The following is a 21944-nucleotide window of genomic DNA, read 5'->3' as shown; positions in this document are numbered from 1 at the left end:
CCTATACATCCGTAGACTCCAAGAACTGCATCACACAGAGCTTGAGGTCCCTAATGGGTTTCTTGATGCAACTGAGATAAAACCTCGCTCATGAGACATTTGGATAGCATTTCTCTTTGATCTGGTAACACCCATTTCCCTTCTGAGTTTTCCTTGGCTCCTATTTTTATTAACTTCTCCTTTTCAGTAGGGGAGAAGATGGGAATGGCGGTAGGGGGAGAAAGGCAAGGAGGGAGGTGAAAAACGGGCGTTTCAGAGGAAACGGCAGCTTGTTTGGCTATTTGGTCTGAAGGTTATTCCCTCAGCTTTCAAAAGAAGGATTTTTCTGGTGTCCTGGAACATGAACAATAGCTATTTCTTCTAGCAACTGAAGGTTATCTAATACCTAGGTGATTAATTCTTTGTGGACAAGGTCTTGGCCTTTGCTATTAATGAGACCTTGTTCAGTCCAAATTTTTCCAAAGGTATGGGCTACCCCAAAGACATATTTAGAATCAGTATAAATATTCCCTTCTTGGTTTTGTAAATGTTTTTAAGCCTGATTTAACGCAAACAATTAACATGTTTGGGCCAGCCAATTATTGGGCAGTCTTCCTGACTCTACTTCTGCAAGAGCTTCTCCATCAACCACCAAATACCCATTACTCCTTTTTCCCCCAGTTACCCTAGAGGGGCCATCTATGAATAGATGTCCTGTTTTGAAAAGGGTCTCTCTTAAATCGGCCTTGACCTTTGTGTGATAATCAATTAAATCTAAACATTTATGCTTAGGGCCTTTCAGATTTGGGTTCCCTGTCAGGAAACCTGCTGGGTTAAGTGAATTATCAGTGATTAATGTTAAGTTACCTCTTTCTAGTAAGATACTTTAAAATCCTTGAGTCGGTGAGCCATCTTCCTGCCTTTTAAGATTGTCCTAACCTGATGGGGTGTGGTCACCACCAAGTTTCCCCCAAAGGTTAGCTTCCTGCTTTCGTTAGTTAACAAGGCGGTAGCCGTGATAAATTGAATACATTTGGGCCACCTACAGGTTACTGGGTCAAAAACTTTTGATACAAAGGCCACAGGTTGTCAGTGGCCCCCATGTTCTTGAGTAAGCACCTCTAAAGCTACTCCCTTGTTTGCGTTAATGAAAAGGTGAAATGGTTTTTCTAGGTAAGGAAGGGCTAAGACAGGGGCAGTGATGAGTAGGTGTTTTAGCTCCTCAACCTGGTGGATTTCATCAGAAGTCCGTGGGAGAAAGTCAGGCTTTTCCTGGGTGAGCTTCAGGTATAAGGGTTTCATCTTTAGGGCATATTAATCAATCCATAGTCAGCAATACCCAACTAATCCCAAAAATTTTTTGAGCTCTTGCTTGGTTTTAGGCAAAGGTAAGGACACGATTCCTTCGACCCGTTCGGGCCTTATCCTTGGCTTGCCTTTACTTATTAAGTGTCCTAAATATTTAACCTTGGGTTTCACAGATAGGAGCTTTCCTTTTGAAACTCGTAACCCCTTCTCTTGTAAATGGTTAAGAAGGTGTGTGGAGAAGACAGCCACCTGTTCTATAGCTTCACCAGATATAAGCAGGTCATCCACGTATTGGAGCAAGCATATGTGTTTTGGGGGTACAAATTTGTTCTGGAATCTGTTCTAGGATTTGACCAAAGAGGTTAGGTGAATCTCTAAACTCTTGGGGCAAGACTATCTATTGGTATTGTTGCTTTCGCTCAGAATGAGGATCTTCCCATTCAAAAGCAAATATGTCCCTGCTGTCCTCAGCCAAGGGGCATGCCTAGAAGGTGTCTTTTAAGTCTATCACTGTAAACCATTGATGGTCATATGGTATTTTGCTAAGGATAGTGTAAAGGTTGGGAACAACAGGGTTAGGTAGTCTGGACTATTTAGTTAATAGCTCTGGGGCCTTGCACTAGTCAGCATGACCCGTCTAATTTCTTTACAGGCTATATTGGAATGTTATAAGGGGACATACAGGGTTCAAGGCGCTTATCTTGAATGAGACCTTCGACTACAGGTTTTGGGCCTATGCTGCCCTCTAGGGGAATGGGATATTGCTTTCTTCTTACTATTTCCCCTGGGGATTTTAACTTGATATGTATTGGAGCAACTTGAAGTCTTCCTCGATTTCCTTCTCTCGCCCATACATCAGGATGAATATATTTTTCATTTGCAGTGGTAAGTAGATTTAATGAGGTGAGAAATCCGTTTGGACTGACATGTAGGCCTATACCTAGTTTTAGTATTAAATCTCTTCCTAATAGGTTAGTTCCTGCCTCAGGGATTAACAGAAATTGAAAGTTGGCTGATCAGTTTTTATATTTGACCTCTGTGTCTTCTAAGATTCTTGCTTTAAACCTTTCTCCTTTTACCCCCAAGACAAAAAGTTCTTCTGAGGAGCAAGGGACATTAGGTAAAGGGAAACAAACAGGAGCGAGCTGCTCCTGAATCTGTTAAAAGGGTTATAACTTCATGTTTGGGTCCCACCTCTAAGTTTATCAAGGGCTCTTGGTAGGATTCAAGATAAAAAGAATAGAGCCCCTGACTCCCTTAAATGGAATGACTTCTTTCTCCTTCTCCCATTCAGGACATTCTCTCTTAAAATGACTACCCCTCCACGTTTGAAGCATGTATTTTGTCCTCCCTCCCTTCCTGTTCTGAGGTTACCTGGTCTTGTCTCTCTATGTCCTTTATATGGTTTAGCATGTGAGGACTTAAATCCTTTGTAAGCTTTGGCCCCCTGTAGGCCTTGTTTAGGGGTGTGGAGTCCCTAGGTAATGGAGAGTAGTGTCGGTGGGCCTTGTCTTTTGGAACCCCTGTTGGAAGGTGGGTAACATAATTTTTCCTTTTTGTTTCTGCTTTTCTTCATCTCTTCTCACATATACTTTTTGAGCTTCTCTTAAAAGCTCTTCAATAGTCCAGTCTTTCCAATTCTCTATCTTTTGTAATTTCTTAGCAATATCTGGCCAACTGTTCGTAACAAAATGTAACTTGAGTATTCCCTGCCCAAGAGGGTCTTCTAAGTCTAGGCCTGCATATTGTCTCATTTGCTCTTTCAGCCTCTCTAGGAATTCCATAGGTCTTTCATCCTTTCTTTGTTGTATATCGAACACTCAGGAACTATTTTGGGTCCGAGGTACTGATTCCCAAATTCCTTTTATTACCATTTCCCTGAGATCTTTCATATTCTCTTGGTGAGCTGCATTGTTATTGTCCCATCGAGGGTCTTGGGCTGGAAATTTTTGGTCAGCTGCAGGAATGTTTTGGCCAGGAGGATGCTCACGTTCCCAGACTACCATAGCAACCCTATGGATCATGCTTCTTTCTTCCCCTGAAAAGAGGATGCCCAGGATTGTCATTAACTCTGCCCAAGTATACAGCTGTGGCCCTAAGAATTGATCAATTTGATGTGCTACCCCACATGGGTCATCTAATAATGACTTGAGTTCCTTTTTTTTTTTTTTTTTTTTTTTGAGCTGGAGTCTTGCTCTGTTACCCAGGCTGGAGTGCAGTGGCGCGATCTCGGCTCACGGCAAGCTCCGCCTCCTGGGTTCGTGCCATTCTTCTGCCTCAGCCTCCCAAATAGCTGGGACTACAGGCGCCCGCCACCACGTCTGGCTAATTTTTTTGTATTTTTAGTAGAGATGGGGTTTCACCGTGTTAGCCAGGATGGTCTCAATCTCCTGATGTTGTGATCCGCCCACCTCGGCCTCCCAGAGTGCTGGGATTACAGGCTTGAGCCACTGCGCCCGGCCTTGATTCCTTTTTTAAATTTCGAACTTCGGAGCTAGTGAAGGGAGCATTTACGAAGCCAATTCCTCCTCCTCCAAGGGGCACTTCCCTTAAGGGGAAAAGAGTTGGGGCTGATTCCTTAGAGGTGGAGGGGAAAAGGAGTTCTGAATATCCTTTTTACACTGTTCTGTCTCACGCTAGAGCCTTCCTGGAGGAGGCATAGACTCAGACGTGTGGTTAGGGAGGGCATGGGGCATTGGGGCAGGCATTGACTCAGGGTTATATGGAGGAGGAATTGAGTGAAGGGGGTCCTGTGCACTCGCTTGGGGTGGGGGATTTGGCGGAGGTAGGTGGTCTGGTGGGTCTCATACATTGGTGGATTGTTTTGGGGTAGAGATCTTACTTTCCTCAGAGGAACTGATTTCTGGCTTACTTCCTATAGCTTTTAGGGGGTAGAGAAGGACAGGTCCCTGCTGCCAACACAGGGCATAATCTATTTCCTGCTGGGAGATGGGACTCTTGTCATTGACATACTCTGTTAGAAGTTAACAAGTCCAGTCCTCATTTGACTGAAACTTTGGCCAGAAAACTGAGGGTTTGAGGATGAGCTCTATGGTCCAAATGAAACAACAATATTTTATCATTTGTTGTTTTTTCTTATGTTTAGTCCTTTCACTGTCCCTCCAGTATGTTAACATGAGACCTAAGGGACTACCAGAGGGAATGTTGTTATCATCACTAGCTTTATATCTTTCATTTCCTGTCTTACTTGGGGTGTTTCCCATCCTGGAGGTTTGATGTGAGGCTCAATGCCTCATATTAGAGATTTCTTGCCTTCTCTTCTCTAAAGGTTTGCTGAGGCTCAGTCCCTCCTCATATTAGAGATTTCTTGCCTTCCCTTCTCTAGAGGCTTGCTGAGGCTCAATCCCTTGTATTAGAGATTTCTTGCTTTCTCCTCTCTGGAGGTTTGCTGAGGCTCAATCCCTCCTCTTATTAGAGATTTCTTGCCTTCCCTTCTCTAGAGGTTTTCTGAGGCTCAATCCCTCCTCGTATTAGAGATTTATTGCCTTCCCATCTCTAGAGGCTTAACCCCCCTCTACTGGAGGTCTTTTTCACTCTCCTTTTGCTTTGTCCTTCTCTGGCTGCTTCCCTTGCGGGAATTTAAGTCTTTCTTAGCATCGGTGTGTCGGTATAAGCCCCACAACAGGAATCTGCCATAAGCCATATAAGGTGACCACGGAACTGCAGATCCGGACTCCACGCTTGCTTTGTGCTTAATTGTACATCTCATTCACACACATTCAGCCTCCAAGTTGTCCCAGCCACCAAGGAAATACATTGTCGCCCCCGTGACTTTTCTTACCTTGGTTTGTGCACAGAGTTACCTGGTCGCCATGGTGTGTGAGGATCCTTTTCACCCGCATTGCTGAGAGTCCAGGTTTATTCGTCATGCTGGGGGAGATCTTGATCCCTCATCCCTGAGGCCACCACAATGAGGCAGGGGGACGTGTCTCCTCATGAGAGATGATCAGGGACCTCTTCCTGGATGAGAAAGGCAATCGCAGACGAGCCCCCAAGTTGTTAGAAACAAGAGCTTGGAGTCGCAAGGAAAACAAGCACCCAAACGCCAAATGAAGGATTTCTCAGCAAAGCAAATTTACTTCTGCAGAAGGGTGCTGGTCACATTTCTGGCCGCTGCGAGAGCGCACCAAACAAAGGAGGGAAGGGGTTTTTATCCCTAACACAGTTAATCCCTGGTTCTGTGTCCTTTCCCCATTGGCTGGAGTCAGACCTCACAATCTACACTGACCTGATTGGCTACCATTTAAAATTGAATATGGCTAATTAGGCGGGAAGGGAGAGGCTGTTACAGTACAAGGCGTGTTTGGGCATGTCAGGGTGCGTCAAAGGCGGGAAGGATAGTTTCTGCAGGGAGAGCTGTTTTCAGCAGGAGGGGGAGCTTACAGAATAGGTAGCCAGGAGTAAAAAGGACTCTTTCCAAATCAGGAAGAGATGTGAGTTACAGATTGGGACCGGCAGAAGAAGTTGTTTACAGAGCAGATAGCTTAGGAGAAGGGACAAGGAAGTTGAGCTCGAGAGCAAAGAACAAGGAAGTCAGAAATTAAACTTTTGAAGAGGAACTTACTGTGTCTGACATGCTCATGGATTCCTTAGGTCAGGAATTTGGAAGGGCAGTGTGTGGGTGGCTTGTTTCTTATCCCAAGATCTCTGGGGTCTTAGCTGAGAAGACATATCCTTGAGGTGCACTTGGCTAGAAGCTCAGATCACTTGGAGGCATCTTCCCTGATGTGTTTGGCAGCTATGCCACCTGATGACTTGGACTTAGCTTGGCTGTTGGCTGGAATACCCATATGTGGCTTCTTCATGTGTAATTTGGGCTTCTTTATAGCATTAGAGCTAGGTTCCAAGAATGAGTGTCCCCACAGAGCAAGGAAGATGTGTGTGGTATTTTTATGGTTCAGCCTTGGAGCTGTAGAGCATCACTTAAACTGTACACTGTTGGTTGATGCTATTACAAAAGACCATTCAGATTCAAAGGGAGGGTGATAAAGTCCCCACTACTCAATTGGAAGAATGTCAAGTTTACATAAAAAGGAGAACATGATGGGAGATAATGTGGTTATATTTGGAAAATAGAATCTACATTATGAAGGGTTGTTGAAAAAGGAAAGGTTTGAATAAAGCCGTATTTAATTCATGCGCTTGAGCCATGATCATTTTTCATTTCATTTGCTCTTAACTTTAAGGCATTCATGGAATCTCTGCAGAATTGGTTTTCTGATTCCCAAATTGTAGACAATGGGGAGAAAATAAACTGCAAAACCTGCATACTTTACTTTGCATCCTGCATTCTTTCTCATGGTTTATGTTAAAATGACCATTTAGCTAACAAATTTACTTTATGGAAAGTTTGGTATGCTTTTGGCTGCTGTTCTGTCATAAAATTGACTTATCTAAGAACTGTCAATGTTAATACAAATTAGATTTTTATTAGCATATGCGCAATTTTTTTTTGCTGTAAGTTCCTGGAGTCTGGTTATAGTATATAGCAGTGACACAGATCCATTTTTCTATAGATACAGGGTGGTTATTTGAGATTTTAATCTGGATTGAAAATTTGACAGCAAATATAGGTAAAGTCAAAGATATGTCAGAAAAATAAAAGGCACACCAAGAATATGTCTATTATGACACAGACTACTAACATTAAGCTGCCAGTTCTATAAATTGTACATATATATTGCATATGTGCAACATGTAAGTACAATTTGATATAAAAGTACATGTTGAACATACATGTACAACATGACTGTGGAACCATTCTCGTTTCAAATGTTAAGGTTCATGGTTTTTGGAAACTTTTCAGGGTAGGTTGACTCCAGTCATTCAGACAGAGCCTCAAATACTGGCATTTATCCTGGTGAATTCACAGAGGGTCTTGTGCCCAACTTTACAGGTGTAGATACCTGCTGCTTTTGGCACGCTAAGAGTGGATTGGTCTTTAGGGAGATTTAGTTAATCAGGTTTATCAGAAAAAAGCAGGAAACACAACTGTTGGGGAGATAATTTCCTTTACCTACCCCCTCCATTCTTTTTGCTGTTCTCATATTTCCTCCCTGTGTTAGAAATCCTGCCTTTCAATGCCATCACTTTAGCTGTCAACAGTTTTTTGAAGGAAATTACAAGAAGAAAATACAGCATACTGTTTTACATTTACACTTATTTACTGTATGATTTTCATTCCCAGAGATCCAGTTTTGAATTTATATGTTTTTAAATAATCCTGATGATTTTGTTTTACATTTCTTGTAATGCATGTCTGCTGTCAGCAAATTCTTATATCTTCTGTTTATCTGAAAAGTTATTCTTCCACTCTGCTTTTGAAGGGTATTGAATTTTCAGTTGAGTTTGTTCTTTCACCACTTTAAAGATACCTTCTGGCCTATATTGCTTCGGATGAGAAGTTGGCCTTGATTTGTATTGTTCCCTTGTTTCTTTTTTCTCTCGTTGCTTTCAAGATTAATCAAACATAATCAATAGTTTGACTATGATGTGACTAGGTAGTTTTCTTTGTATTATTTTACATGGAGTTTGATTTGTAAATCCTTTTTTCCCCTCCATCAAAGGTAGAATTATTGATTCATTATTTCTGCAAGTAGTTTTCTTTTTTAATACCTCATTTTGCACTCTCTTCTTTTAGTTCTCCATTTGTACTTACTTTAGACCTTTTGAGGTTTCTGGCTCAAGAGACTGGATGCTCATGTCATTAATTAATTAAGATTAAAATGCAGCATGTTTACTTGTTATCTCAAAATACACGTTACATTTGGCAGTTAAGAGGTCATTGGGGACCTTAGCCACAGATAGTGAAAAGTGGAGTCCGAACAAGAAAAAAAGGGTTGAGGAATGAATAGGAACTGGAGAAATGGAGAGGCTTACTTATGTTTCTGTGTTTGATGCTCCATAATTATGTTTATAATCCAAAGTTTTATTTTACTTTTTGGCCTTCATCATAAACGGTATCTCCCTCTTCCCTCCTTTTTAAAGCGTTCTGAAAAAATATGAACCATTTTGTGACATGATTTCTAGGAGAATAATTGCTATAATAAACTGTGATTATAGAAAAGAATATTTTAGCTAGGGAATTAATATTTTTCTGACTTGATGTGAGTTGTGGTTGAACCTCTAACATTGGATATCCAACTGGCATCTTTTTATCTTCATGTAGCAGGAAAACTGGACAGTGTTATGTACAAGGACCATTTGCCTTTTTTTTTTGAAGACTATCGCTGTAGTGCAATGGTGCGATCTCAGCGCACTGCAACCTCCACCTCCCAGGTTCAAGCGATTCTCCTGACTCAGACTTTGGAGTAGCTGGGATTACCGATTACCGGCACATGCCACCATGCCTGGCTAATTTTTGTGTTTTTACTAGAGATGGGGTTTCACCATGTTGGCCAGGCTGGTCTTGAACACTTGACCTCAAGTGATCCGCCTGCCTCGGCCTCTCAAAGTGCTGGGATTACAGGTGTGAGCCACTGTGCCCGGCCTCATTTTGCCTTTACTTGGGTGATGTTGCAATTGTTAGGAAGCAAAAGACTTGAGGCCTCTATATATGTTAACTTTTTTGTTTGTTTTAATGGACACTAGAACATTATTGAATAATTCATTATTAACCTATTGCAGGTTTTTGTGAAGTCATAAATACATTTCAGGTAATAATATACATCAGGATGACTTCATTAAGCAATATTTTTTAACTGGGCAGACTTTCATATGCAAATTAGGTGTCTTCAAAACTTAAAAGTTTTGATATTCAAAATTTTCTTATATGAGTGTTTTGTGTAATTAAATACAGAGCACCAAAAGCAAAATACAACAAAGGAAAATAAACAAAAAGCATTTAATTCTTGAATAGAGTTCTCCTGGGGAGCATTTTGACTTCCTTTCATTAGATAATATTATAGTTAAGAATGAAATGTAATATTGAAGGGTTTTGTTATATTTTTACTGTGCATTAGTTTTTTTGTTTTTTGTTTTTTTTTTTTTTTGAGATGGAGTTTCACTCTTGTTGCCCAGGCTGGAGTGCAATGGTGCAATCTTCACTGCAACCTCCGCCTTCTGGGTTCAAGCAATTCTCCTGCCTCCGCCTCCCATGTAGCTGGGATTACAGGCATGCACCACCATGCCCAGCTAATTTTATATTTTTAGTATAGACGGGGTTTCTCCATGTTGGTCAGGCTGGCTGGTCTTGAACTTGCAACCTCAGGTGATCCACCCACCTTGGCTTCCCAAAGTGCTGGGATTACAGGCATGAGCCACTGCGCCCAGCCTGCATTAGTATTTTAGAATAAAGAATGGTTACATACTTAACGTTAAAGAAACCCCTTTGTAGTGACTTTACTCATGATTCCAAGATGAATGCAGTTTAGTACTTCCTGATTTTGGAGTATTTTAACCATAAAGTTTCAGAATTTGGCAGGTACTTTATAAAAAATATCTGGTTATTGCAGGTGGTTGTAGTGTTGGATTTGTTATTGAAATATTATCTTTCTTTTTTTTTTCTTCCCAGTTCAAAGCAGTATTCAGCGATTTCAAGAGAAGTTTTTTATTTTTGCTTTGACACCTCAACAAGTTAGAGAGATATGCATATCCAGGTAAGCGGAATATTTGGAATATATTTCTCATGAATATTGGTTTATTCACCTGTAGGTCTGCCATAACAAAATTTCACACTCGACAGCGTAAACAACAGACTCTTGTTTCTCAAAATGCTGGAGGCTTCTGTCCAAGATCAAGGTTTTGGCAGGTTTGATTTCTCCTGAAGCCTTTCTCCTTGGCTTGCATATCTCAGATGGCCTTTTCTCTGTACTGGTGCATCCCTGGTGTCTTTCTTTTCTTGTAAAGACACTGTCATATTGGATTAGGGATCTACCCTGTGGCTTTATTTAAACTTAATTTCCTCCTTAAAGGCCTTGTCTCCAAATACAGTCACATTGGGGGTTAGGACTTCAACATATGAATTTTGGGGATACACAATTCACCATAACAGTTGGCCTGTTTCTCTTATGAAAGGGTGGTATACTTTGACTAAAGTCAGCCAAATATTTAGTAAATACTGTGTATTAGAATAAAATTTTTAACCTTTGAATAAAACCTCAGTGTCTTTTAGATTACTTTTTGTTATATTTGGCAATTATTTTTTAAATGGAAAATTTATTCCCAGGCTGGGCATGGTGGCTCATGCCTGTAATCCTAGCACTTTGGGAGGTGGCAGTATCACTTGAGCCCAGGAGTTCAGACCAGCCTGGGTAACATGGTGAAACCCTGTCTCTACAAGAAATACAGAAATTAGTGTCACCTACTCAGGAGGCTGAGGTGGGAGAATCACTTAAGCCTGGGAGGTCGAGGCTGCAGTGAGCTGTTGTGATCGTGCTGCAGCACTCCAGACTGGGCAACAAAGTGAGACCCCGTCTGAAAAAATATATATATTAGGTAAAGCAATATAAAAAGAATTTATAATATCCCAAAGACAGGGTGACCATAAGCTTTATCATTCCAAACTGGGGCATTTTTGAGAGTGAAGTAAACATTACTAATAATTATTCTGGGATAAGAACATAAACTGAGGCAGTTATGGGTAAAGTGAGCTGTATAGTCATCCTGACCAAAAAATTACTAGACATATGAAAACAATTATGAAAAGTATCGGTAGACCCATTTGTAAAGAGCAGATGAACTAAGAGATATAAGAAGAAAGAAAAGGAAATCTGTAGCATTTATTTTCCAATTAAAAATATTTTTAAAAAGGCTGGGCGCAGTGGCTCATGCTTGTAATCCCAGAACTTTGGGAGGCTCTGGTGGTTGGATTACTTGAGTTCAGGAGTTTGAGACCAGCCTGGCCAACATGGCGAAACCCATCTCTACTAAAAATACAACAAATTAGCCGGGCGTGTTGGCAGGCGCCTGTAATCCCTGCTACTCGGAAAGCTGAGGCAAGAGAATCACCTTAACCCAGGAGGCAGAGGTTGCAGTGAGCCGAGATCACGCCACTGCACTCCAGCCTGGGCAACAAGAGTGAAACTCTATCTCAAAAGAATATATATATATGTGTATAAATATGTGTGTATATATATGTGTGTATATATGTGTATATATGTATATATATACGTATGTATATGTGTATATATACATACGTATATATATGTGTCTGTGTATATATATACGTATGTATATATGTATACACACACACACACCTTCAGTGTTAACAAAACATTATATGACTCTTCAAAGTTGCATTCTTAAAAGATTCGCCATAATAAAACTAAGGCTTCTGGAGGTTAATGATTTTGGGGGGGCTGTAATGTTAAAAGCAGAGCAAGGAATTGAGTAAATTAGAGGTGTTTACTTCCTTTTCAACTATTCATTAGAACACTCTTTGAGATGATAGTAAGAGTTTTTCAAAAATAAGATTGTTGCAGTTAAGTAAGTTTGGGAAATTCTGTACTTAATTACGTAATTTTTTTTTTTTTTGAGACAGAGTCTCACTCTGTCATCCAGGCTTGAGTGAGTGCAGTAGCGTGATTTTGGCTCACTGCAACCTCCACCTCCCGGTTTCAGGCGATTCTCCTGCCTCAGCCTCTTGAGTAGCTGTGACGACAGGCAGGTGCCACCATACCTGGCTAATTTTTGTGTTTTTAGTAGAGATGGGGTTTTGCCATGTTGGCCAGGGTGGTCTTGAACTCCTGGCCTCAAGTGATCCACCTGTCTCGGCCTCCCAAAATGCTGGGATTATAGGTGTGAGCCACCGTGCCTGGCATAAAAACTTTATATTTTGTAGTAATTTTTATTTAGATAAAAATTATAGAAATAGTACAATGATCAAAACCATGAAATCAACATTGGTACAGTACTATTAACTATGGACTTTTTTCAGATTTCACCAGTTTTTTGGCCAATAAACGTCTTCTGTTCCTAGATACAATCCCAAATCACATTTAATTGTTGAGCCATCCTACTCTGCTTCAATCTGTTACAGTTTCTTAGTTTTTTTGTTTGTTTGTTTTTTGTCTTTCACAGCGTGACACTTTGAAGAGTACTGGTCAGGTGTTTTGTAGACTGTTTCTCATTTGGTGGTATGGCTGATGTTTTGCCATGATTAGATGGAGGTTGTGCATTTTGGGCAAGAATACCTCAAGTTATGTGCCCTTCTCAGGGTACCATATCAGGCAACATAATATTGATATCTTATTTTTGGTGATGTTAACCTTGATCACTTGGCTGATATTAGCTGCCAGATATCCACACTGTAAAGTTACTGTTTGTTCCTTTGTTAATGATAAATATTTTGCAAAGATAACTTTGCAACTAGGCACCTAGTATTCTGTTTTTGCTCAAACTTTTGCAGGTTAATTTAGTGTTCACTCGTGAATCTTGGCTTTAGCGGTTACTTTAGCAGAAACATTCTTGTGTTCTGTTGTCCTTAATCTTTTTTACATTGGAGTTATTTTATTTTTACAAGGAGGAGCTGTCTCCTTTTCTTTTCTTTCTTTCATTCATTGTTTTATTTATTTTTTGAGACAAAGTCTTGCTCCGTCGCTCAGGCTGGAGTGCAGTGGCACAATCTCGGCTCACTGTAACCTCTGCCTCCCAGGTTCAAGCGATTCTTCACCATGCCTGGATAATTTTTGTATTTTTAGTAGAGAAGGGGTTTCACCATGTTGGTCAGGCTGGTCTTGAACTCTTGACCTCAGGTGATCCGCCCGCCTCGGCCTCCCAAAGTGTTGGGATTACAGGTGTGAGCCACCACACCCGGCCTTTTATTTTATTTTATTTTATTTTTGAGAGAAGGTCTTGCTCTGTTGCCCAGGCTGGAGTGCAGTGGTGGTGATCATGGCTTGTTGCAGCCTTGACCTCCTGGGGTCAAATGATCCTTCCATCTCAGCCCCACAAGAAGCTAGGACTACAGGTGTACAACACCACACCTGGCAAATTTTTATGTTTTTTGTAGAGATGGGGTCTCACAGTATTGCCTCAGCTAGTCTCAGACACCTGTGCTCAAGAGATCTTCCCTCCTTTGTCTCCCAAACTATTGGGTTTACAGGTATGGCTTTACAGATGTGAGCCACCATTCCCAGCCCGTTTATTCGTTTATAACAGTGTGGACTCATGAGTGCTCTATGAGTCATATTCCAATGTTACAGTAATTGATATTGCTCAAATTGTTCTATCTTTGGCTATTAGAAGTTCTTTCAGATTGGCTCCTATACCCTTTTGATATACCTCTCTCCTTGAAACCCACTTTAAGCACTCTTTAATTTCTTGCACCAAAAATGCTGAAGGCTTATTTTGTATTTTCTCTGCTGCAACTGTGGAATTGATCAGTTCTCCAAGGAGCCCTGGTTTCTCTCATTAGACTTTATTTTATAACACTACTTTCCAAAAAAAAGTGATTTATTTGATCTAGCATATTGTACATTCTGGATTCGGATGATTGCTTCTTGCGTCATTTAACTACTTCTCTCCCCATGTTTCTCAAACTTTGCTGCATATTAGCATCAGCTGGGGAGATTTAGGAAATTCACATACTCAGGTTTTATCCCACATCAGTGAAATTAAAATCTCAGGATTGAACCCAAACATCAGTGGTTTTTAAAGTTTCCCAGGTTTCCAGTATGCAGCCAACTTGAGAACCACAGCTGTGTTTCTAGCTCCCTCCCCTTCGCCTGTAGTGGTAGTAAGATCTAGACTAGACGCTTGAATACATTCTTGTCCAGGTTTTTTTGTTCTTTCTGTTACATCTTGCGAAGATTGAACGCTGGATTCAGTTCTCTTTTTGGCTTTAGCGCTGCTCCTTCCATTTGGTACTAGTATATTTTTAACCATGCTCTCAGTTCCTCACACTGGCTTCTTGTACCCATTTTAAGGAATCAATCTGGGATTCTCTTCTTGCTACTCTATGATAATATTCATTAATGTGCTTTGTTATTTTTATATTGGTGGCTGCAAAATAACCAACACCTCCCTCCAGACACCTTTTTCACTGCCTCTCCTTTGACCTACAAGGGCATCAAGCACAACACATCTAAAATTGAACTTGCCTTCCGTCAAGCCTGCTTGTCTTTTGTTCTTTTATTCATTCATTCAGCACACATTTATTAACTGTCTATGGACCAGACAATATTCCAGGCACCAAAGATGCAAAGTTGAAAAAGAGACTGGCCTCAAGGAGATTTTTGCTTAGTATATTTCCTTCTGCATTACTCATTTCCTTAATGGCATTGGAATCTGCCTGGACACAGGCCTCTTTGTGATAGGCCACTCTTCATTTACCACATCCTGTCTGTTTGCTGCACTTCATTGATACTTTTTTTTTTTTTTTTTTTTTTTGAGACTGAGTCTCACTCTGTCGCCCAGGCTGGAGTGCAGTGGTGTGATCTTGGCTCACTGCAAGCTCCGACTCCCGAGTTCACGCCATTCTCCTGCCGCAGCCTCCCGAGTAGCTGGGACTACAGGCACCCACCACCACGCCCGGCTAATTTTTTGTATTTTTAGTAGAAACGGGGTTTCACCATGTTAGCCAGGATGGTCTCGATCTCCTGACCTCATGATCGACCTGCTTCGGCCTCCCAAAGTGCTGGGATTATGGGCGTGAGCTACCGCGTCTGGCCTTTCATTGATTCTTCTATGTCATTCTGAATATTTAAAACTCAGCAAGGCAACTCTACCTTTGAGGGAGCTAGTATGGTCTTTAGAGTAATACTAAGTAGAAAGTGAATTCTGAACCAGCCACTTAGGTCTGTATGCCCCTAGACAGGTGACTAAACCTCACTTTCTCAGCATCCAAAATTGGAATAATGATCACCACCTCACTGGGTGGTTTGGGGAGATTGATGCTATAACTTGCTCTGCCTCTTCTTGTCCTGGTGAGTAGCATGGCCATCTCTTCAGTTGCAGCATTCCAAAACCTGGATACCCTCCTAGAAACTCCCCTTCCCTTATCCTGCCTTCTCACATCTAGTCATTCATCAAGTCTTACCGTTTTTTGTGTGTAAATATCACTCAGTGATATTTATGTTTAATAGCTTTCAGGCCCTCATTTGAAATTACTATTATTTTTTGAGCCAGGGTCTTGCTGTGTCACCCAGGCTGAAAGTACAGTGCCGCAATCAAGGCTCACTGCAGCCTTTAATGTCCGAGCTCAATTGATCCTCCCACCTTAGCCTTCCGACTAGCTGGGACTATAGGCATGCGCCACCACGCCTGGCTAATTTTTCTATTTTTTGTATAGATGGGGTCTTGCTGTGTTGCCCAGCCTGGTCCTGAACTCCACCTACCTCAGCCTTCCTAAATGTTGAGATTACAGGCGTGAGCCACTGCGCCCAGCTTCAAGCCCTTGTTTTTGCCTCTTCAATTGTAATGGTCTTCTAATTATGAGATCTTTCTATTAGAAAGCTCCTACATATGATCTTTCTAAAGCCCATTCAGTTTTTTCTCTTTGATGCTTTAAACACACTCTAATGGTACCTCATAAAGTCCACACTCCATTGCCTGGCAGTTGTTTTCAACATCTTGCTCTGTTTTTTTTTTTGTTGTTTTTTTTTGTAATATTGTCTCCTGTTACTCTTTTCTAACAACCTGTACTCTGACTAGGCTTTCCCATTTGTGTTTCCTAGGTTAACTATGGTGTTCACATCTTTGCACCTTTGCCGCCTTTTTTCTCTGTACTCTGCCTGGCAAACTTCTTGAGCCATGTTTCAAGGGCCAGTTCAAGTCATACGTCCCCTGTGATGCCTTTCCAGATTTGCTTTAATGTGTCCTTTGTCTCTCACTGTGCCATGTACTTATTTTCTGTTAAGGCATCATTGCATTTATTTCACTGCTCGCATTTGCAACCTTCTTAATGAAAGCAGCATCTTTTACTCATTTTTATCATCTCACAACCCATTACAGTACCTAGCATATAGTAAATGCTTCTTTTATATCTGATGGACCAATATGTAAAACTTCCTACAACAGTGATTGGCAGAAAATGAATGTCAGAAGATGCCTTGGTCATTACTCATAATGTTTGTGAAGATATTTAGCACATTGTATTTCCCAGTTTTTGTTAATTTCTCTTGCCAGAATAAAGTATAACTCCTTAGTGAGCTGTTCAAAACCCTTAATGCTCCCATCCATCTTTCTAGGCTCATCTCTTGTCTTTTCTCTTTCTTCACATCATGTTTCCCATCTAACAAGTTTCTGATCTGTATCTCTGGCCTTTCTTTTTTGCTGGGAATTACTGCACTGGATACCCACAGTTACTCATGTTCCTAGTGGAGCCACTAAGCAGAAGTAGGCAGAACCATGCTGTAAAAACCTTGTTTTCTAGTTAGATTGGACTAATTGTGATAACGACCTTGAACTTTCAAGACAAAAATTTTCCCTTTTTCTGTAGCACTTACTTTTCATAATGTACTGTACCACTTACCACATTTTATTTTAGGTGTTGTATGTCTGTTACCTACTTAGCATATAAATCCTTTGAAGCAAATACTGTGTTGTATTTGTCTTTGAAGCTCCAGCACCCAGAATATGAAATGTGTCTTGATTTGAATGAGTGGAGTGATATGGGTTGCTCAGAAGAGGTCAGTATTGTCAAGGATATGGGGATGTTTTGAATAGCCATTTGAGAAGGCTGCTCTTGGTAAGGAGAACAGTGGGAGCAGTGGAAACAGTCACAGCAGCCAGCTGCTCCCATGTGTTGAGTACATCTTATATTTAGGCACTCGACATGTGTTGTTAACATGTTTAATTTTCACAGCAACTTGATGAGGTTGGTGCAGTAATTTTCCATCTTTAACAGATGTAGAAACTGAGGCACAGAATGGTTAAGTGATTTGCACAATGTTGTGCAGCTTGGGACTGTAGAACTTAAGGTGGTTGTCACTGGTGTGCTTTACTGCCTTCCAGTGGAGCTCGAGGATTGGGAACAGTGAGAAGACTGGCCCGGTTACAGCACCATGAGGGCTCAGTGTACTCCAGTCTTCTCAAAAAAGGACTACACTCTAGTGATCTTCCCTCTGACAGAGTCCAAGATTTATGACAATGGTTAAGGATAATACTTCTTAAAACTGTAATGTGTATACATGTCACCTGAGGATCTTGTTAACATGCAGATTCTAATTCTGTAGGTCTAGGATGGGGCCTGAGAGTCTGCATTTCCAACAAGCTCCTAAGGAATAACAGTGCTGCTTCCCCGTGGACTCCATGTTGCGTGGCAAGAGTTTGGAGGGTTCAGTATGAAATATATTTTACATGGGACCATTAGATTCTCATCTAGAAATTGTAAGAGGTTCTGTATCTTTAATTGGATACATAATTATGAAGTTGCATGGTATGGAGATGCTGAGACTCTAGGCACTAATTCTTTATCCTGGGTCTGTATTAGAATCCCCCTAGTAGCTATAAAAACTAATGCTTAGGCTGTACTTGAGATCAATAAGAATATCCAGTGAATAGGTCTTTATATTTAAAAAAAAGTCTTTGGCCAGGCGCAGTGTCTCACGCCTGTAATCCCAACACTTTGGGAGGCCAAGGCGGACAGATCACGAGGTCAGGAGATCGAGACCATCCTGGCTAACACGGTGAAACCCCATCTCTGCTAAAAGTAAAATTAGCCGGGCGTGGTGGCGGGCGCCTGTAGTCCCAGCTACTCGGGAGGCTGAGGCAGGAGAATGGTGTGAACCTGGGAGGCGGAGCTTGCAGTGAGCCAAGATCGCGCCACTGTACTGCAGCGTGGGCGACAGGGCGAGACTGTCTCAAAAAAGAAAAAAGAAAAAGAAAAAAGTCTTCAAGTGATTAGAATGCTCTAATCAAATAGATTTGTTGATTAAAACTCTTTCCAAACTTAGGCTGCTTCCTTGCATGTTACCAAGTTTGATGTCTATTGAAATAAATTTTGCATCATCAAAGTTCCTGTGCATTGAAAGTACCTTAAAATTGCCATAAAGACGTGGCTAGAAATTAAGCAAATCAGGTTTATCATCATTACAGTGATTTCATTAAGGCTTGTATTATTGGCAGTATATTGATCACCTTTCAGGGAATAAGAAAAATACAAATAATGCTTTTCCTTTTTTTCCTCCTGGGGAGGCTGTTCTGAGAATTCTCATTGTACTTTTTTAACCCATTTTCTTTCTCTTTCCAACAGGGATTTTTTGCCAGGTGGTAGGAGAGATTATACAGTCCAAGTTCAGTTGAGGTGAGTTTGAAATTTTCTGTTATCTTAGTTTTATACTTGCTTACTATGTGCATGTAGTTCTGAATTTTAAAACATATAAGAATGTTTGAGCACACTATTTAAGAATACTTTTTTTCTTTTATTAATGCAGACTTTGCCTGGCAGAGACAAGTTGCCCTCAAGAAGATAACTATCCAAATAGTCTATGTATAAAAGTAAATGGGAAGCTATTTCCTTTACCTGTAAGTTGCTTTTTATTCACCAGATTTGCATATAAGTTTAATATAAACACTGACAAGGCCTAGAAACAGTGCAACAGTGACAACTGAATACCAGTGAACAGTTTTAGCATCCAGATTAAATACTATTTTCCACTAGAGTAACCCATGGCTTCTTGGATAAATAATAAATGGCTTATTTCAGGTCTGAAGGAGATGGAAAACATAAGCCTGGAATTTTTTTTTTTTTTTTTTTTAAAGAGACAGGGTCCTACTATGTTCCCCAGGCTTGACTTGAACTTATAGGTTCAAGCAATCCTCCTACCTCAGCCTCCTAAGTAGTGGGGACTACAGTTGTGCACCACTGTACCTGGCTAGAGCCTGGAGCATCTTAACTTAAGAAATCAAGGGTGCTGTGAAACACTCTTGGGATCATATCAAACAGCATAATTGAAGGGGAGGACTTGGGCACTTTCATGTATAGGACAGCATGTGTGGGATGTCTGGATTAGCTGGGCCTGGCCTGTGGATGGCATGGGGAAAAGCAGAGGCTGCTGAGAGTGGCTAACTACAGAGATCAAAAATTCCTAGCTTGGGCTTTGATGATGCATTCACTTGTGGTGCGTGGGTGCAGTGATAGTTGGTTGACAACACATTTAAGCAGTGAGAGAGTATATGGGCTTCAGCACCTAGGATGTATACAATGTAAATGCATGCAGCCTGTCTCTGGCCTAATACATGGCTTTTGACTCTTCAAATCCTGATAGTCAAGTCTTAATAAAATAAAATAATAAATGTAGAACTGGACTATGTATTGGTTTCCATTTTGAATACATTACTAAATTGGTACCATTCTGTAAGAAGGCCAGCAAAGCCATAATCAAAAAAGTAGTACAACATGGCACGTTTGTCAAGCACTACAAAGTTGGAGGTGTATTTACTGTAACTGAATCACTAAGAGAGCAGTGATTCCCTGACTAGGCCCAGTTGTCATTTCACCAGAGCTGACACTCTTTGCAACTATTGAGGAAATGGGGAAGCTGTGTAATATCCCCGCTGAACACGAGACTGGGCTCTGGACTATATATATGAGCAGTACTCATGAGTAGCCAAGCAAGTCAGACAATATGATCTAGGACTCTGGGCTCTCCAGAGCCAAGTGCTAAGAATTGAGCCCCAAAGTGAAGAAATTCCATGACTGAGACTGACCCTGGTCTTGTAGACAGAGGGATCTGACTTCTCTTGGTTGTCAGGAGTCTCATTTGTCACATACACAGCCTGTGGACTTAGAGACCTGAGAAATACTTGTTTTGTGAACTTTTAAAGGGCTTGAGAAACACTGCATCACTGACGTGACTCTTTTTGAAATCCATTGAGACAGTCCTGGGAGTGAAGGGGAATTGCAGAGGCTGAGTAGGTATGGTCAGGGGGATTGCTTACGTGGCCCATACATGTTTCCCCAGGTGGGACATTTAGTTTGTCAGGTTTCCGGCTACTAGCAACAAGATTCTCAGGAGCTATCCTTTTTTTCCACTCCCCTCCCATCCCCACCCGATATAGAGTCTTGCTGTGTCACCCAGGCTGGAGTACAGTGGCATGATCTCGGCTCACTGCAACCTTTGCCTCCTGGGTTCAGGCAGTTCTCCAGCCTCAGCCTTCCGAGTAGCTGGGATTACAGGTGCCTGCCACCACACCTGGCTGATTTTTGTAATTTTAGTAGGGACAGGGTTTCACCATGTGGGCAGGCTGGTCTCGAACTCCTGACCTCGTGATCCACCTGCCTCGGCCTCCTAAAGTGCTGGGATTACAGGCGTGAGCCGCCATGCCGGGTCTGTCTTTTATTTGGCTAGTTTGCACAAAGATCTGAACCAAGGGAATTAGCAGCCCTACTTGGAGCTGAAAGATACCAATGGGTAACTGCATGTATGGCAAAGAAAGCCTGGCAAAACAGATTAAAACACAACCCTGTGCACCTGTCCCATGGCCTTTTCATATCCATTTTTCTTTGCCCTGGATGTGCTAAGATTTCATTTTTTCCTTTTTTTTAATTTAAAAAAAAAAAGGCTCTCAGGTCTCTTGCCCAGGCTGGAGTGCATTAGTGTAGTCTCAGCTCACTCTGCACTCTTAGCCTCCTAGAGGCTCAAGCGATTCTCCCATCTCACTCTCCTTAGTAGCTGGGACTACAGGCATGCACCGCCATAGCTGGCTAATTTTTGTATTTTTTGTAGAGACAGGGCTTTGCCATGTTACCCAGGCTGGTCTTGAACTCCTGGGCTCAAGTGATCCACCTATGTTGGCCTCCCAAGGTGTTGGGATTACAGGTGTGAGCCACTGCGCCTGGCTGCTAAGATTTCTTTGACCTTTGACTCTCATTGCTATTTGCCCCTCCCATTACCTATGATGAAAGATAAGACTGTGGAGGGCTTCTTGGTGTCTGTGGACTCACCTTGAAGGCTTATCCTGTATCATCGTGTGACTGTGCCAGTGATGGGAGCTGCATCTGAAATGTGTGAGGTTGTGCCTAAACTCTGTGGCATTGCTATGGAAAATATGGTGGCTACAGATGTGTAAACATAGAAGTTACCAGAATTTCCAAATGGACCAGTCAGTGTCACATTTTGGGATGATACCTTCCTGTAGGAGGTCTACAGCACCACTGAGGATGGCTTGGAATTTGTTACTCTTCCAGTTCTTTTGAGGGAGAAGAAATTAGTCAGTTGAGTACTTCCTCTGGGGCATTGTTACTTAGTTACTGCTGATTTCTGTCCCAAAGCACCCACTAACCCTTGATTACTTGTATTAGGCTATTTGTGAACATATTGACTACTACATAAAGCACCCTTTGTCTGATGAGTCTGGCATCCCTGGAGCCGGGGGCCTGCAGCAGCTCCATGGGCAGTTGTGAAGGAGGAGAAGAAATAGAGCATTGAGAGAAAGGCAAAGACATATTTTCAAAAATAGAAGGCAATGGGGAGGACTTGCCTGACCCTTATAGGGCCATCCCAAAGAAAATCAAATGCCTGCCTTTCCCAAAGAGTCTTTTTACCCTAGCTCCATAAAGTCCTATAGAACAGCTGACAGAAATTCACATGCGCATCTGATGGAAAACATCTTAAACCACCACTTGATCCAGAGTTGCTATTGATTGGGATAATGAAATATGGAGTCTTTTTTAATGTAAAACAAGATTCTGCAGTTTTTAAGAATTACATGACTATGCTGCAGCCTCAGAAGAAGAAAGCTGCTGTGGCCCT

General features: G+C 41.5%; 1 protein-coding gene across 12 annotated transcripts in view; it reads left to right on the top strand.

Annotated features, from left to right (window-relative positions):
- PIAS2 (protein inhibitor of activated STAT 2) overlaps window positions 1-21944 on the top strand; it is a 109650-nt gene that overhangs the window by 44133 nt on the left and 43573 nt on the right. For all 12 annotated transcript variants that reach the window (XM_063716884.1, XM_054537845.2, XM_024236153.3 and 9 more), the window contains 3 exons: window positions 9821-9905; window positions 18443-18493; window positions 18624-18714. In XM_063716884.1, the coding sequence (XP_063572954.1) occupies window positions 9821-9905; window positions 18443-18493; window positions 18624-18714 (227 nt within the window). The remainder of the gene's footprint in view (window positions 1-9820; window positions 9906-18442; window positions 18494-18623; window positions 18715-21944) is intronic.

The sequence above is a fragment of the Pongo abelii genome, chromosome 17, assembly GCF_028885655.2.
Source record: "Pongo abelii isolate AG06213 chromosome 17, NHGRI_mPonAbe1-v2.0_pri, whole genome shotgun sequence".
In the NCBI taxonomy this organism is placed as follows: Eukaryota; Metazoa; Chordata; class Mammalia; order Primates; family Hominidae; genus Pongo; species Pongo abelii.
The sequence above is the reverse complement of the archived record's forward strand: the minus strand, read 5'-3'. Positions and strand labels throughout refer to the sequence as shown.